This window comes from Ranitomeya imitator, chromosome 2 (genome assembly GCF_032444005.1).
Source record: "Ranitomeya imitator isolate aRanImi1 chromosome 2, aRanImi1.pri, whole genome shotgun sequence".
Lineage (NCBI taxonomy): Eukaryota > Metazoa > Chordata > Amphibia > Anura > Dendrobatidae > Ranitomeya > Ranitomeya imitator.
The window spans coordinates 764810681-764828913 of record NC_091283.1 but is presented as its reverse complement, the minus strand read 5'-3'; the positions used below and the strand labels follow the sequence as shown (position 1 = coordinate 764828913).

The 18233-nt window shown below is 45.2% G+C and overlaps 1 protein-coding gene across 9 annotated transcripts in view; it reads right to left on the bottom strand.

Annotated features, from left to right (window-relative positions):
- The window catches only part of RUFY2 (RUN and FYVE domain containing 2), a 192566-nt gene extending 176086 nt beyond the window's left edge, over positions 1 to 16480 (bottom strand). For 3 of the 9 annotated variants that reach the window (XM_069753419.1, XM_069753420.1, XM_069753422.1), the window contains exons 1-3: positions 16362 to 16423; positions 13425 to 13559; positions 4346 to 4456 (exon numbers count right to left, since the gene is read on the bottom strand). In XM_069753419.1, the coding sequence (XP_069609520.1) occupies positions 4346 to 4421 (76 nt within the window). In that variant the 5' untranslated portion in view covers positions 4422 to 4456; positions 13425 to 13559; positions 16362 to 16423. Of the gene's footprint in view, positions 1 to 4345; positions 4457 to 13424; positions 13583 to 16361 lie in introns of all 9 variants that reach the window. The other 6 variants (XM_069753427.1, XM_069753421.1, XM_069753425.1 and 3 more) reach the window with 5 other exon arrangements.
- Positions 16481 to 18233: the final 1753 nt, after the last annotated feature.

Sequence of the window (18233 nt, the reverse complement as noted above, 5' to 3'; positions counted from 1 at the left end):
CCAAACCCATTAATTAACTAGCAACCAATGGTATGGCTCTATACACCTAGAAAAAATTACATCATAATATAACATACATACAGTGGGGCAAAAAAGTATTTAGTCAGTCAGCAATAGTGCAAGTTCCACCACTTAAAAAGATGAGAGGCATCTGTAATTTACATCATAGGTAGACCTCAACTATGGGAGACAAACTGAGAAAAAAAAATCCCGAAAATCACATTGTCTGTTTTTTTATCATTTTTTTTGCATATTATGGTGGAAAATAAGTATTTGGTCAGAAACAAACAATCAAGATTTCTGGCTCTCACAGACCTGTAACTTCTTCTTTAAGTGTCTCCTCTTTCCTCCACTCATTACCTGTAGTAATGGCACCTGTTTAAACTTGTTATCAGTATAAAAAGACACCTGTGCACACCCTCAAACAGTCTGACTCCAAACTCCACTATGGTGAAGACCAAAGAGCTGTCAAAGGACACCAGAAACAAAATTGTAGCCCTGCACCAGGCTGGGAAGACTGAATCTGCAATAGCCAACCAGCTTGGAATGAAGAAATCAACAGTGGGAGCAAGAATTAGAAAATGGAAGACATACAAGACCACTGATAATCTCCCTCGATCTGGGGCTCCACGCAAAATCCCACCGCGTGGGGTCAGAATGATCACAAGAACGGTGAGCAAAAATCCCAGAACCACGCGGGGGGACCTAGTGAATGAACTGCAGAGAGCTGGGACCAATGTAACAAGGCCTACCATAAGTAACACACTATGCCACCATGGACTCAGATCCTGCAGTGCCAGACGTGTTCCACTGCTTAAGCCAGTACATGTCCGGGCCCATCTGAAGTTTGCTAGAGAGCATTTGCATGATCCAGAGGAGTTTTGGGAGAATGTCCTATGGTCTGATGAAACCAAACTGGAACTGTTTGGTAGAAACACAACTTGTCGTGTTTGGAGGAAAAAGAATACTGAGTTGCATCCATCAAACACCATACCTACTGTAAAGCATGGTGGTGGAAACATCATGCTTTGGGGCTGTTTCTCTGCAAAGGGGCCAGGATGACTGATCCGGGTACATGAAAGAATGAATGGGGCCATGTATCGTGAGATTTTGAGTGCAAACCTCCTTCCATCAGCAAGGGCATTGAAGATTAAACGTGGCGGTGTCTTTCAACATGACAATGATCCAAAGCACACCGCCAAGGGCAACGAAGGAGTGGCTTCGTAAGAAGCATTTCAAGGTCCTGGAGTGGCCTAGCCAGTCTCCAGATCTCAACCCTATAGAAAACCTTTAGAGGGAGTTGAAAGTTCGTGTTGCCAAGCGAAAAGCCAAAAACATCACTGCTCTAGAGGAGATCTGCATGGAGGAATGGGCCAACATACCAACAACAGTGTGTGGCAACCTTGTGAAGACTTACAGAAAACGTTTGACCTCTGTCATTGCCAACAAAGGATATATTACAAAGTATTGAGATGAAATTTTGTTTCTGACCAAATACTTATTTTCCACCATAATATGCAAATAAAATGTTAAAAAAACAGACAATGTGATTTTCTGGATTTTTTTTTCTCAGTTTGTCTCCCATAGTTGAGGTCTACCTATGATGTAAATTACAGACGCCTCTCATCTTTTTAAGTGGTGGAACTTGCACTATTGCTGACTGACTAAATACTTTTTTGCCCCACTGTATACAAATATAAAAACAGTCCCACATTGCCAGCCCCCTGTATATACTAACCGCTAACATAGTCCAACTACCTCTGATCGCTCACCGCTATTAAATCGCGCTCATAAATCCCCAATAAGTCCTCAAAGTCAACAATGTAAACAAATACCGCTCACACCAATCCGAGTATTGCATCCACGATTGTCATGGCATTGTGGGCGTATTCAAGACAGGAACAGTCCAATCAGTTCGTAAATCTCAGATCATGTGATCGCCATACGCCCAGCATGCAGCGCTCCTCACCGCGCTAGTTCATAGGCTAATAGTCCACATGTCAGTTCCAAACAAACAACGCCCACTTCTGTCCAATGGTATACTTATGTTGCGCATGTCCGTGACGTCATCCTCGTCCATGGCTCATATGCGCATGTCACAGTTCCGGAATCCAGCAAAATCAGCACACCGAGTCCACTAAATCGGCAACTGCGCATGACAGAAGAATTCTCCAGATATTTCTTCATTACAGGTGGCTCCAGTGAGCGGTCACATAGCGCTTCAATCGGCGCGCATAAATAAATCCAAGCGCATAGCTAAGTAAAGTATCTCTTCACTCCAGGTCCATAATATATAGCCGTTATTGAGGATAAACGTATAAGTTTCCATTGGGGAAATGTTGTACTTTATATTATTATACATTATGGACCTGGAGTGAAGAGATACTTTACTTAGCTATGCGCTTGGATTTATTTATGCGCGCCGATTGAAATATCTGGAGAATTCTTCTGTCATGCGCAGTTGCCGATTTAGTGGACTCGGTGTGCTGATTTTGCTGGATTCCGGAACTGTGACATGCGCATATGAGCCATGGACGAGGATGACGTCACGGACATGCGCAACATAAGTATACCATTGGACAGAAGTGGGCGTTGTTTGTTTGGAACTGACATGTGGACTATTAGCCTATGAACTAGCGCGGTGAGGAGCGCTGCATGCTGGGCGTATGGCGATCACATGATCTGAGATTTATGAACTGATTGGACTGTTCCTGTCTTGAATACGCCCACAATGCCATGACAATCGTGGATGCAATACTCGGATTGGTGTGAGCGGTATTTGTTTACATTGTTGACTTTGAGGACTTATTGGGGATTTATGAGCGCGATTTAATAGCGGTGAGCGATCAGAGGTAGTTGGACTATGTTAGCGGTTAGTATATACAGGGGGCTGGCAATGTGGGACTGTTTTTATATTTGTATATGTATGTTATATTATGATGTAATTTTTTCTAGGTGTATAGAGCCATACCATTGGTTGCTAGTTAATTAATGGGTTTGGCCTAAAGGTATATAATGGTGGTTGTATTGTCTTTTCACTATGCTTGAAAAAGGTCCACAGACCGAAACGTTGCAGATGGCAGAATAAATACGGGAGCTGTTTTTTCACAATTGCTGTGGTGCTGTCCTTCTCTTCATATGCAAGGGAAGTCAAGGAGTCCGAGGGCAAGAGCCAGGAGAGAACGTCATTAAACGGGATCTGGATGTTTCACCCCCAGCAGTTCGCCCCCGGGTACATTTCGCCCCCAGCAGTTCGCCCCCGTTTGTCCTTGTGGTTCATCAATTCAACGTCTGTCATCAATCCACATGTCACAAAAGTACTGTATAGAGTGCTGCACTTTTGTAACATGTTAAATCAACTGTTTCCATGTGACGTCACAGGGAACCGCTAGACTGCACTCCGCGACCCAAGGAGCTGCAGCTGCGACAGGTAAGTATCATCCTGGGGGCCAAATGCTGGGGACGAAATGTGCGGGGGCGAAATATTCCCAAGGGTAAACTGCTGGGGGCGAAACATCCTATAACATCATAAACAGAGGGAAGAGACAAAAGCGTAGTCAGGTCACAGTCCACGGTCAGAATTCCACGGTCAGAGTGCATCAAGGCAAAAGGGTAATAAAAACTTGTATTCAAAAGGCAAATCCAAGATCCAGCAACAAAGATCAGAATATCAGAGTTCAGAGCACAGAGCAGAACACCCCTGAGCTGAAAGCTACAACTAGAAATAGTCCCAGCAAGGCCAGCCAGCTAAATGGCCATGTAATCACCATGAAAGGGCGACATCTGGAGGATTTCCAGCAGGCCTGGCCAAACTGGGCTGGAAAGAAATCCTATATACAAAACTGACAAACCAGCACGTTTCTGCATACTAAAGGATGACAGAGCTGTCACTCACAAGACTGACAGCTCGACACGTCCCTGTAATCCATAGGACGGTTGACCTGTCCCTAGGATACAGTGAGAGATGGGGATTGTGACACCCACCTTATTAAAATGCGTATCAGTACTCCTATTACAGTGTGACCTCTGTTCATGCTGGGCAGCCTGGTTCATGAGCAGAATACAAGGGCAAAAGAGCTCACATAACTAATGCTTTACTTACAAAGAGTGAGGCAGAAAGATTGGAGGATTTACGCAGATTTATGTGTCATTCGGTGTCTGGGAAGACCTGACTGATTACATAGGGAATTACAATGCAGCCATTGGTGGCTATACATTTTTTAAGGCATCCCCTTTTACAAGATTGCACTTACAATCTGCTGATTACAGAGTAAAAGCAAAATTTAGAAAACCAACAAGATGAAATAAAATAGAGCAATGTATAACTTAAATTAATATAACAAACCTGGCTGTGACACCACAGCTGCGGTGATGTGGGAGACCCAATTTACAGGGTTCCTTGGTACTCCGAACTGGGTCATGATGGGAAAAAAGAAATCACTCCTCTTATAGCGATCTGTGTAAAAAACAAACAACAAAACACAACGTCATTTATTGCAAACATCCTCACCCATCTGAATATTAAAAGGGTTTTCCTTAGGGCTCAAGTCTGCAGTCATTCTATGTGCACTGTGAAGACTACCCGATGCTGGCGCTGGGAGTGGCAGGGGCATGACCGCAAATATGCGATTTGCATACATGAGGTCACATGCCGACTTGACGTGCGCAACTTCACTCAATGCAAGTGAATTGAGCAAGGCAGGACACGTCTAGTCGGGATGTGGCTGGAAGTATGCAAATCGCATACTTGTGGTCACATCACAGCCTTCTCCCGGTGCCAGAATCGGGAAATCGTCAGAGCACACAGTGAACACTATGTGAGTATTCACAAATCTGCAGTCACATTGAGTGACTGCAGACTTGTAGCCTAAGGCAAACATGCCGCCATTGTAGTGACGGTAATGATGATGATGACAACAATAGTGGTATTGATGATAAAAGTTTCAGATAAACTGAACCATTTTTTAACATTCCTATTTCAGCAAATACTGTACATATCCTTAAAAAACACAAGGAATAGATAGAGAAAATACATTAGAAAATTGTGTAGCGTTTTACTATACAAAGAATAACCTCCATTGGTAACTGAATTCACATTCAGGTGAAGGCCTTAATCACACGTCCTGGTGATTTTGGTACTAGAAAAACCAGTACTGGTGAGATCCGGGTTACGTGTCCGTGTGCCATCCGTGTGTACATACATGACATCCGTGTGTCCGTAAGCTGTCAGTGTGACACGTATGGAATGAAATGCAGCACAGAAATTAAAAAGAAAGTGTGACAGGGTCACTGGCACGGTATGTGAGGGGAAATATATGTCATGGAGATTGCATTCCTCTGTGATAAGTTTCTTTTCAGCATGCTATGTGCTGAAGGAGTTAAGCGGCCATGTTATGGGTGGGATTTTAGGTGAGTAGGTAAGAGATGGGGAGGACGCCTACTCACTACATCTCTACCTCAAAGATGTGGCTGCAGAAATAAATGTCCAGCTGTTTTTTTTCCTCTGTCTGTGTTGTGTGGAGGGAAGGAAGTCTCTATACTGAAGCTCCTGCGAGAGCTGCCATATGCATTGTCCCAGAAGTACTGGGCAGGACTGGGTATGAACTATTTATTTTCTTTTGAGCCGAACAGGCTGTTTTTCTGTTACCATTTTGTGGTTTTGGTTTATGATACAATAAACCACCCAGAGACTTTATCCCCATGTGTGCCTGTGTCTACCTCAAGGAGCAGCGGAGCAGCTAAGTGAGCCGACCTTCCACAAAAGATAAATAAAAAGATAGATAAAAATATGTCAGCGTGCTATATAATCAGTGCTTTGTGTTTGTATTTTCTGTTCTTGTTATTGTTAAATAAATTAAATAATGTAAAAAAAAAATAGATTGGGCTCCTGCATAATTTCCATAACCAGCAGAGGGAAAAACAACCGTTATCATCTGATATTAATAATCTGGGAAAGGGGCCATTAGCCCTAAATGTTCCCAGGGTATTAATAACAGCTTACAGGTGTTTGCTTAGCCTTTACTGTTTAGTTTACAGGGGGACCCCAGGAAAAACAATGACGTAGGGAGAGGGTAAGTGGGAACAGCGAGGCTAAGTGCCAGATTTGGCGTATCTTATGGATGTTCCATTTCTGGGGTGACTGACCACTGATGTTGGTAGCCTAGGAGGGAAGCCAATATCCATGGCCCCTTTCCTGGCTATTACCGTAATATCAACCCACAGCTGTCTGTTTAGTCTATGCTAATTAGAATTTATTGGGGGACCCTATGTCTTTTTATTTCTGGGGTCCCCTGTAAACTAACCAGTAAAGGCTAAGCAAATAGCTGTGAGCTGTTATTAATAATCTTTTAGGATTTTGTCTCCTTTCCCAGAATAGTAACATCAGTCCCCAGCCATAGGCTGTACCTCTGTTGGTTATCAAAATTAGTTGGGAGCACACGTCAACTTATTTAATTCTTAATTTTACACACAATGTACACAGCTGGTGCTGAATACAACTCCTATCATTGTTGCCTGGTCGCGCTGAGCGAAGGGAGAGCAAGCGACAATGATGAGAGCTATCTTCAGCACCCGGCACCTGGGAACAGTGTGAACTGTACTGCTTTTTTCCCAGGCGCCAGTACGTGTCACCCTGATGACACACGGATATAGCCATCTGTCATCAGTGTGCGGGACATTTTGCAGCCCGATTGAAAAACCTGACACTTGTGCACCACCATTGAATACAATGGGTGTGCTTGTGTATTTGCAGTCTTTAACCCCTTCCCGACCTTTGACGCCACGTAGGCGTCATGAAAGTCGGTGCCAATCCGACCCATGACGCCTATGTGGCGTCATGGAAAGATCGCGTCCCTGCAGGCCGGGTGAAAGGGTTAACTCCCATTTCACCCGATCCGCAGGGACAGGGGGAGTGGTAGTTTAGCCCAGGGGGGGTGGCTTCACCCCCTCGTGGCTACGATCGCTCTGATTGGCTGTTGAAAGTGAAACTGCCAATCAGAGCGATTTGTAATATTTCACCTATTATAACGGGTGAAATATTACAATCCAGCCATGGCCGATGCTGCAATATCATCGGCCATGGCTGGAAACATTAATGTGCCCCCACCCCACCCCACCGATCGCCCCCCCAGCCCCCCGATCTGTCCGGTACACTGCTCCGGCTCCCCTCTGTCCTGTGCTCCGCTCCCCCCCGTGCTCTTGTCCGCTCCCCCCGTGCTTCAATCACCCCCCCGTGCTCCGATCACCCCCCCTGCACTCCGATCCACCCCCCTCCGTGCTCCGTTCCACCCCCCCGTGCTCCGTTCCACCCCCCCGTGCCCCGTTCTACCCCCTACGTGCTCCGTTCCACCCCTCCCGCGCTCCGATTCACCCCCCCATGCTCCGATCCCCCCCCCCCCCCGTGCTCCCCCCCCCCCTATCATACTTACCGATCCTGCCGGGGTCCGTCCGTCTTCTCCCCGGGCGCCGCCATCTTCCAAAATGGCGGGCGCATGCGCAGTGCGCCCGCCGAATCTGCCGGCCGGCAGATTAGTTCCAAAGTGCATTTTGATCACTGAGATATAACCTATCTCAGTGATCAAAATAAAAAAAATAATAAATGACCCCCCCCCTTTGTCACCCCCATAGGTAGGGACAATAAAAAAAATAAAGAATTTTTTTTTTCCACTAATGTTAGAATAGGGTTAGGGTTAGGGGTAGGGTTGGGGGTAGGGTTAGGGCTAGGGTTAGGGGTAGGGTTAGGTGTAGGGTTAGGGGTAGGGTTAGGGTTAGGGGTAGGGTTAGGGCTAGGGTTAGGGGTAGGGTTAGGGGTAGGGTTAGGGTTAGGGCTAGGGTTAGGGGTAGGGTTAGGGGTAGGGCTAGGGTTAGGGTTAGGGTTTCGGTATGTGCACACGTATTCTGGTCCTCTGCGGATTTTTCCGCTGCGGATTTGATAAATCCGCAGTGCTAAACCGCTGCAGATTTATGGTGGATTTACCGCGTTTTTTCTGCGCATTTCACTGCGGTTTTACAACTGCGATTTTCTATTTGAGCAGTTGTAAAACCACTGCGGAATCCGCACAAAGAAGTGACATGCTGCGGAATGTAAACCACTGCGTTTCCATGCAGTTTTTCCGCAGCGTGTGTACAGCGATTTTTGTTTCCCATAGGTTTACATTGAACTGTAAACTCATGGGAAACTGCTGCGGATCCGCAGCGTTTTCCGCAGCGTGTGCACATACCTTTAGAATTAGGCCATGTGCACACGGTGCGGATTTGGCTGCGGATCCGCAGCGGATTGGCCGCTGCGGATTCGCAGCAGTGTTCCATCAGGTTTACAGTACCATGTAAACATATGGAAACCAAATCCGCTATGCCCATGGTGCGGAAAATACCGCGCGGAAACGCTGCGTTGTATTTTCCGCAGCATGTCAATTCTTTGTGCGGATTCCGCAGCGTTTTACACCTGTTCCTCAATAGGAATCCGCAGGTGAAATCCGCACAAAAAACACTGGAAATCCGCAGAAAATCCGCAGGTAAAACGGAGTGCCTTTTACACGCGGATTTTTCAAAAATGCTGAAAAATCTCACACGAATCCGCAACGTGGGCACATAGCCTTAGGGTTAGGGTTGGAATTAGGGTTGTGGTTAGGGGTGTGTTGTGGTTAGGGTTGTGGTTAGGGTTATGGCTACAGTTGGGATTAGGGTTAGGGGTGTGTTGGGGTTAGGGTTAGGGTTAGGGCTGTGATTAGGGTTATGGCTACAGTTGGAATTAGGGTTGTGGTTAGGGTTAGGGGTGTGTTGGGGTTAGGGTTGTGGTTAGGGGTGTGTTGGGGTTAGGGTTGTGATTAGGGTTATGGCTACAGTTGGGATTAGGGTTAGGGGTGTGTTGGGGTTAGTGTTGGAGGTAGAATTGAGGGGTTACCACTGTTTAGGCACATCAGGGGTCTCCAAACGCAACATGGCGCCACCATTGATTCCAGCCAATCTCGTATTCAAAAAGTCAAATGGTGCTCCCTCAATTCCGAGCCCTGACGTGTGCCCAAACAGTGGTTTACCCCCACATATGGGGTACCAGCATACTCAGGATAAACTGCGCAACAATTACTGGGGTCCAATTTCTCCTGTTACCCTTGTGAAAATAAAAAAATGCTTGCTAAAACATCATTTTTGAGGAAAGAAAAATGATTTATTATTTTCACGGCTCTACGTTGTAAACGTCTGTGAAGCACTTGGGGGTTCAAAGTGCTCACCACATATCTAGATAAGTTCCTTGGGGGTCTAGTTTCTAAATTGGGGTCACTTGTGGGGGGTTTCTACTGTTTAGGCACACCAGGGGCTCTGCAAACACAACGTGACGCCCGCAGACCATTCCATCAAAGTCTGCATTTCAAAAGTCACTACTTCCCTTCTGAGCCCCGACGTGTGCCCAAACAGTGGTTTACCTCCACACATGGGGTATCAGCGTACTCAGGAGAAACTGAACAACAACTTTTGGGGTCCAATTTCTCCTGTAACCCTTGGGAAAATAAAAAATTCTGGGCTAAATAATTATTTTTGAGGACAGAAAACATATTTATTATTTCCACGGCTCTGCATTATATACTTCTATGAAGCACTTGGGGGTTCAAAGTGCTCACCACATATCCAGATAAGTTCCTTTCGGGGTCTAGTTTCCAAAATGGGGTCACTTGTGGGGGGTTTCTACTGCCACATCAGGGGCTCTGCAAACGCAACGTGACGCCCGCAGAGCATTCCATCAAAGTCTGCATTTCAAAACGTCACTACTTCAATTCCGAGCCCCGGCATGTGCCCAAACAGTAGTTTACCCCCACATATGGGGTATCACCGTACTCAGGAGAAACTGGACAACAAATATTGGGGTCAAATTTCTCCTGTTACCTTTGGGAAAATTAAAAAATTCTGGGCTAAATAATTATTTTTGAGGAAAGAAAACGTATTTATTATTTTCACGGCTCTGCATTATAAACTTCTGTGAAGCACTTGGGGGTTCAAAGTGCTCACCACACATCTAGATAAGTTCCTTTCGGGGTCTAGTTTCCAAAATGGGGTCACTTGTGGGGGGTTTCTACTGTTAAGCCACATCAGGGGCTCTGCAAACGCAACGTGACGCCCACAGAGCATTCCATCAAAGTCTGCATTTCAAAACGTCACTACTTCACTTCCGAGCCTCGGCATGTGCCCAAACAGTGGTTTACCCCCACATATGGGGTATCAGCGTACTCAGGAGAAACTGGACAACAACTTTTGGGGTCAAATTTCTCCTGATACCCTTGGGAAAATAAAAAATTGCAGGCTAAAAGATCATTTTTGAGAAAATAATTTTTTTTTTTTATTTTCATGGCTCTGCGTTATAAACTTCTGTGAAGCACTTTGGGGTTCAAAGTCCTCACCACACATCTAGATTAGTTCCTTTGGTGGACTAGTTTCCAAAATGGGGTCATTTCTGGGGGATCTCCAATGTTTAGGCACACAGGGGCTCTCCAAACGTGACATGGTGTCCGCTAATGATTGGAGCTAATTTTCCATTTAAAAAGCCAAATGGCGTGCCTTCCCTTCCGAGCCCTGCCGTGCGCCCAAACAGTGGTTTACCCCCACATATGGGGTATCAGCGTACTCAGGACAAACTGAACAAGAACATTTGGGGTCCAATTTCTCCTATTACCCTTGGCAAAATAGGAAATTCCAGGCTAAAAAATCATTTTTGAGGATAGAAAAATTATTTTTTATTTTCATGGCTCTGCGTTATAAACTTCTGTGAAGCACCTGGGGGTTTAAAGTGCTCAATATGCATCTAGATAAGTTCCTTAGAGGGTCTAGTTTCGAAAATGGGGTCACTTGTGGGGGAGCTCCAATGTTTAGGCACACAGGGGCTCTCCAAACGCGACATGGTGTCCGCTAACAATTGGAGCTAATTTTCCATTCAAAAAGTCAAATGGCGCGCCTTCCCTTCCGAGCCCTGCCGAGTGCCCAAACAGTGGTTTACCCCCACATATGAGGTATCGGTGTACTCAGGAGAAATTGCTCAACAAATTTTATGATCCATTTTATCCTATTGCCCATGTGATAATGAAAAAATTGAGGCGAAAAGAATTTTTTTGTGAAAAAAAAGTACTTTTTCATTTTTACAGATCAATTTGTGAAGCACCTGAGGGTTTAAAGTGCTCACTAGGCATCTAAATAAGTTCCTTGGGGGGTCTAGTTTACAAAATGGGGTCACTTGTGGGGGAGCTCCAATGTTTAGGCACACAGGGGCTCTCCAAACACGACATGGTGTCCGCTAACGATGGAGATAATTTTTCATTCAAAAAGTCAAATGGCGCTCCTTCCCTTCCGAGCCTTACCATGTGCCCAAACAGTGGTTTACCCCCACATATGAGGTATCAGTGTACTCAGGAGAAATTGCCCAACAAATTTTAGGATCCATTTTATCCTGTTGCCCATGTGAAAATGAAAAAATTGAGGCTAAAATAATTTTTTTGTGAAAAAAAAGTACTTTTTCATTTTTACGGATCAATTTGTGAAGCACCTGGGGGTTCAAAGTGCTCACTATGCATCTAGATAAGTTCCCTGGGGCGTCTAGTTTCCAAAATGGGGTCACCTGTGGGGGAGCTCCAATTTTTAGGCACACGGGGGCTCTCCAAACGTGACATGGTGTCCGCTAAAGAGTGGAGCCAATTTTTGATTCAAAAAGTCAAATGGCGCTCCTTCCCTTCCAAGCCCTGCCGTGCGCCCAAACAGTGGTTTACCCCCACATATGAGGTATCAGCGTACTCAGGACAAATTGGAAAACAACTTACGTGGTTCAGTTTCTCCTTTTACCATTGGGAAAATAAAAAAATTGTTGCTAAAAGATAATTTTTGTGACTAAAAAGTTAAATGTTCATTTTTTCCTTCCATGTTGCTTCTGCTGCTGTGAAGCACCTGAAGGGTTAATAAACTTCTGGAATGTGGTTTTGAGTACCTTGAGGGGTGCAGTTTTTAGAATGGTGTCACTTTTGGGTATTTTCACACATATAGACCCCTCAAACTGACTTCAAATGTGAGGTGGTCCCTAAAAAAATGGTTTTGTAAATTTCGTTGTAAAAATGAGAAATCGCTGGTCAAATTTTAACCCTTATAACTTCCTAGCAAAAAAAAATTTTGTTTCCAAAATTGTGCTGATGTAAAGTAAACATGTGGGAAATGTTATTTATTAACTATTTTATGTCACATAACTCTCTGGTTTAACAGAATAAAAATTCAAAATGTGAAAATTGCGAAATTTTCTAAATTTTCGCCAAATTTCCGTTTTTATCACAAATAAACGCATAATTTATTGACCTAAATTTACCACTAACATGAAGCCCAATATGTCACGAAAAAACAGTCTCAGAACCGCTAGGATCCGTTGAAGCGTTCCTGAGTTATTACCTCATAAAGGGATACTGGTCAGAATTGCAAAAAACGGCAAGGTCTTTAAGGTCAAAATAGGCTGGGTCATGGAGGGGTTAAGGTCAAAATAGGCTGGGTCATGAAGGGGTTAAAAAACGGACCACATATGGACATAAAAAATTTGAAGGGGGGCCTAAAGGGAATCTATCATTAGATAATGACCTATTGTTAAATTAAGTTTTTGTGTTAAATGTATTTTTTTTTATTTTGGCAATGCTTAGACGTGTCATTATTATCCTGCTTTTGGTGATAGGGAGCCAGCTGAAAACTGTTCCTGAACTTAGACAAAAACTGTGGGCAATGTGAAAATTGCTAAATTACTATTACTATTATTTTTTTTTTAACTATAATAAAAAAATGCAATTTTTTTTAAGAAATACATGTAACACAAAAGTTTCAAAAAGGTTGTACTTTGAAACGTCACCACATTAATATACGGTACTTAAATTTATCTAATGACTAAGGAAGTCCATCTTTGCTTCTGGTAATATTTGCTATCAGGCCAAAATTGCAATTTATTATTTGTGCTTTCCTGCTTTACACATTCAATATAGATTTTTTTTTCTTCTGCGCCTGGAGAGCAGCTCTTGGGAATTTGATATTCCTGCTAATAATCCATTACTAAAAGCTCTAATCTCCAGTTAGTGTGTAGACCGGAAGAAGCACCTGTCATACATGATAAAGGTGTCTATAGGGTCTACTAGTCTGACGGAGTCCCAAAGGTTGACCTTTCTGCCTCCATGAGACCGGTATACGTTGGGCATGCTGCAAAACAATGGAAATAATTCTGCTGTACACTATTCTATTCCATACCAACATATTCAGTAACAAAAACAATATACCGGTAATAAATTTTATAGTGAGATTTTATGGACCAGTGTATGACATGCACTGGAGGCATCCATTTATAGCACCACTCCAGCGTTTTTTTTTATTTCAGCGCTGGAGTGATGCCACTAATCTAAGTTCCCTGCCCCTAGTAATATACTTACCAGCTGCCGTCTTCACCAGTTTCTGGCACTGCTCCGGTTCCACGGCACCCTCTTGCGACCGCAACTTCTAACTGACCGGAAGTCAGAGGTGCAACTTCTGGCATGCCCAGCAAACACTAGAGCGATCCGGTGGTGCTGATAAAAGATGAAGATGATGGCTGGTAGGTGTGAGACAAAGTGCAGGGAACTTAGATTAGTGACACCACTCCAGCACAGCATTAAAAAAAAACGCTGGAGTGGTGCTTTAATGGATACGTTGGAAGATTTTCTAGGCATATATGTTTAAGGCTACGTTCACATTTGCGTTGTTGTGTGTTGCGTCGGCGACGCAACGCACAACGCATGCAAAACGCATGCAAAAACGCATGGTTTTGTGACGCATGCGTACATTTTTGGCATGCTTTTGGACGCAAAAAAAAATGCAACTTGCTGCGTCCTCTGCGCCCTGGCACTTGCGCCAAAAATGACGCATGCGTCACAAAACGCAAGATAACGCATGTCCATGCGCCCCCATGGTAAATATAGGGGCGCATGACGCATGCGTCGCCGCGGCTGCGCCCGACGCACCGCTAATGTGAACGTAGCCTAACAACGTAACATACATAATGTGAACACAGGCATACCGGATCCCAACAGTCATTTTCAAACAGTTTTGGTTACAAATGTGCTACCGTTTTGTGTCTACAGTTCCTATGCATATCCATGTTTACGTGGAAGCAAACCTGTATGTATCCTGCTCCTTCACTCTTTGTATTACTCCTTTCCTTTGCATTACTGTTTCTTCCTAACTTTCAGATAGAAAATAGAACAAATGGAAACGAGAAACACATGGCAGAAGCAATAACATAGCGCACATACAGGAGGTACAGAAAGAGCACATATTGGCCTGGGTGCTGGAGGGGGTCTAATGGGCCCACATAAGCATCATAACCGGCATATAAGCAGGGGGCAAGTTGTGTTAGGGATTTTGCAATGCATCCCAGGAGCTTCCAGTAAAAAGTGATGTAACACCATTAATAACTGGTACTATGGAACCAGATAAGCGCTGGGAACAGCTGTGTCAGGCAGTGGCGGGGACAGACAGAAGAAGACCCCGTTACATCAATGATATGTTGGTGGAGGGTATCAGAGCCCACCACCTTAAAAGTAACCTGTCACCAGTATTTTTTTGTTACAAACCCTGCCCCCATCACCTTTAAGATCATGTGAATGGGGTTTCTACAACCCGTTTATAGCCTCCTAGGTGTCCCTGCATACCTCCGAAAATGTGTATTATTCATGTCCTGCTCTGCATGTAAGTTGCGTGGCCCGGTCTGCGCAACTTACATGCAGAGGGTCCAAAGGCTAGTGCTGCCGCAGCAGACCGCACCGCACAACTTACATGCAGAGGGCCCGAAGCCTAGCACTGACGCAGCAGACCGGACCGTGCAACTCACATGCAGAGGGCCCGAAGGCTAGAACTGCCGCAGCAGACCGGACCGTGCAACTCACATGCAGAAGGCCCGAAGGCTAGAACTGCCGCAGCAGACTGGACCGTGCAACTCACATGCAGAAGGCCCGAAGGCTAGCACTGCCGTAGAAAACTGGACCGCACAACTTACTTGCAGAGGGCTCAAAGGCTAGCGCTGCCATAGAAAACTGGACCGCACAACTTACATACATAGGGCTCAAAGGCTAGCGCTGCCGTAGAAAACTGGACCGCACAACTTAAATACAGAGGGACCCATAGGCTAGCACTGCCGCAGATGACCGGACCACGCAACTTACATGCAGAGGGCCAGAAGGCTAGCGCTGCCGCAGCAGACCGGACCGCGCAACTTACATGTAGAGGGCCGAAAGGCTAGCACTGCCGCAGCAGACCGGACAACTTACATGTAGAAGGCTAGCGCTGCCACAGCACACCGGACCGCGCAACTTACATGTAGAAGGCTAGCACTGCCGCAGCACACCGGACCACACAACTTACATGTAGAAGGCTAGCACTGCCGCAGCACACCGGACCACACAACTTACATGTAGAAGGCTAGCACTGCCGCAGCACACCGGACCACACAACTTACATGTAGAAGGCTAGCACTGCCGCAGCACACCGGACCACACAACTTACATGTAGAAGGCTAGCACTGCCGCAGCACACCGGACCACACAACTTACATGTAGAAGGCTAGCACTGCCGCAGCACACCGGACCACACAACTTACATGTAGAAGGCTAGCACTGCCGCAGCACACCGGACCACACAACTTACATGTAGAAGGCTAGCACTGCCGCAGCACACCGGACCACACAACTTACATGTAGAAGGCTAGCACTGCCGCAGCACAATGGACCGCGCAGCTTACATGTAGAAGGCTAGCACTGCCGCAGCACACCGGACCACACAACTTACAGGCAGAGGGCCCAAAGGCTAGCACTGCCGCAGCACAAAGGACCGCGCAACTTACATGCAGAGGGGGACATGTATAAAACAGATTTTCGGAGATATGCAGGGGCCCCTCTGAGGATATAAAGGGGTTGCAGGAACCCCATTCACACGATCTTAAAGGTGATGGGCAGGGTTTATGAGAGAAAAACAGGTGACAGGTTCACTTTAAATTTATCAGCAGATACAGGATGTTTCACAACAGTCTGAAATGCTATTAAAACTATAAACATACATTATTTTTATGTTTTGTGTGTGTGAAAACATATATTGTCTACATGACTGATGTTATGTTTTACCAAATGTAATAATAACTAATATTTAGAAAATGATATTTTCTTAGAGGACAATCGTAATGCAGAAGATGTTGTTTATCTCTATAAATGCCTCATATGCAGAATATAGAAATGGTGAGGGATTGACCAAAATGGCCAATAGCTCAACATTCCCTTCATGCTGTATGGCCTACACGGTGCACCCGTCCCCAGAGCCCGCTATGTAGAGCTGCTCCTCACCTTCGCAGGATGCCAGACGTCCGCCACCTTCCTCCTCCTGGTAACTGCCTGGGAGTCCGCCCAGAGGATGGGACTTGTGCGCATGCGCACATTATCCTTCCCTGCCCTCTCGTCACTGTGGGGATTGAGGCGCAGCTTCGTGAATAGCACACTTGCGTACTAAAAGAAGAGACGCAGCATTTGGGGAGAACCCTGGCTGCGCAGACTGAGCAAGTGATTGGGCTGCGGTCCAGTGTACTGAGCACGAGACTAGTGATGGGTCACGTGGTATGTAGGTCACGTACTGCTGAGTGTAGTAAGCATCCTGGATTAGGTTTATGTTCTCTGGCTGAAGCAACTCTTATTATTGTCTGTTTTACATGGAGCTTAAAGAGCTGATCGTATGTAATGCACCCATAATAGATAAATGATTCTTTTATAATATGGTCCCTGAACTTCTTCATGGGGCAGCTAATGCAATGGCCCAGCTATTGTACCCGCACACAGGTTTGTAAGGGAACATAAGAGACATTCCCCTGCCAGAACCGGAGCGTAATATGTGCTGTTTATTATATATTAGATATATGCGCTATGTATTATATATTATAAATATGTGTGCTATGTATTATATATATACAGTTGTGCTCAAAAGTTCACATACCCCATTTCTTAACCCCTTTCTGCCATTAGACGTACTATTCCGTCCATGTGACCCGGGCCCTACTTCCCATGGACAGAATAGTACATCATAGGCGATCGGCCGCGCTCGCGGGGGGGGGGGGCGAGGCTGATCGCCGCCGGGTGTCAGCTGATTATTACAGCTGACATCCGGCACTATGTGCCAGGAGCGGTCACGGACCGCTCCTGGCACATTAACCCCGGTAACACTGCAATCAAACATGATGATGAACACTGTTAAGTGTTCTCTTTATTTTTTTGAGTAGTGTATATCTATACAGGTCCTTCTCAAAAAATTAGCATATAGTGTTAAATTTCATTATTTACCATAATGTAATGATTACAATTAAACTTTCATATATTATAGATTCATTATCCACCAACTGAAATTTGTCAGGTCTTTTATTGTTTTAATACTGATGATTTTGGCATACAACTCCTGATAACCCAAAAAACCTGTCTCAATAAATTAGCATATTTCACCCATCCAATCAAATAAAAGTGTTTTTTAATAACAAACAAAAAAACCAACAAATAATAATGTTCAGTTATGCACTCAATACTTGGTCGGGAATCCTTTGGCAGAAATGACTGCTTCAATGCAGCGTGGCATGGAGGCAATCAGCCTGTGACACTGCTGAGATGTTATGGAGGCCCAGGATGCTTCAATAGCGGCCTTAAGCTCATCCAGAGTGTTGGGTCTTGCGTCTCTCAACTTTCTCTTCACAATATCCCACAGATTCTCTATGGGGTTCAGGTCAGGAGAGTTGGCAGGCCAATTGAGCACAGTAATACCATGGTCAGTAAACCATTTACCAGTGGTTTTGGCACTGTGAGCAGGTGCCAGGTCGTGCTGAAAAATGAAATCTTCATCTCCATAAAGCATTTCAGCCGATGGAAGCATGAAGTGCTCCAAAATCTCCTGATAGCTAGCTGCATTGACCCTGCCCTTGATGAAACACAGTGGACCAACACCAGCAGCTGACATGGCACCCCACACCATCACTGACTGTGGGTACTTGACACTGGACTTCAGGCATTTTGGCATTTCCTTCTCCCCAGTCTTCCTCCAGACTCTGGCACCTTGATTTCCGAATGACATGCAAAATTTGCTTTCATCAGAAAAAAGTACTTGGGACCACTTAGCAACAGTCCAGTGCTGCTTCTCTGTAGCTCAAAAGTTGCTTTACCTGGGGAATGCGGCACCTGTAGCCC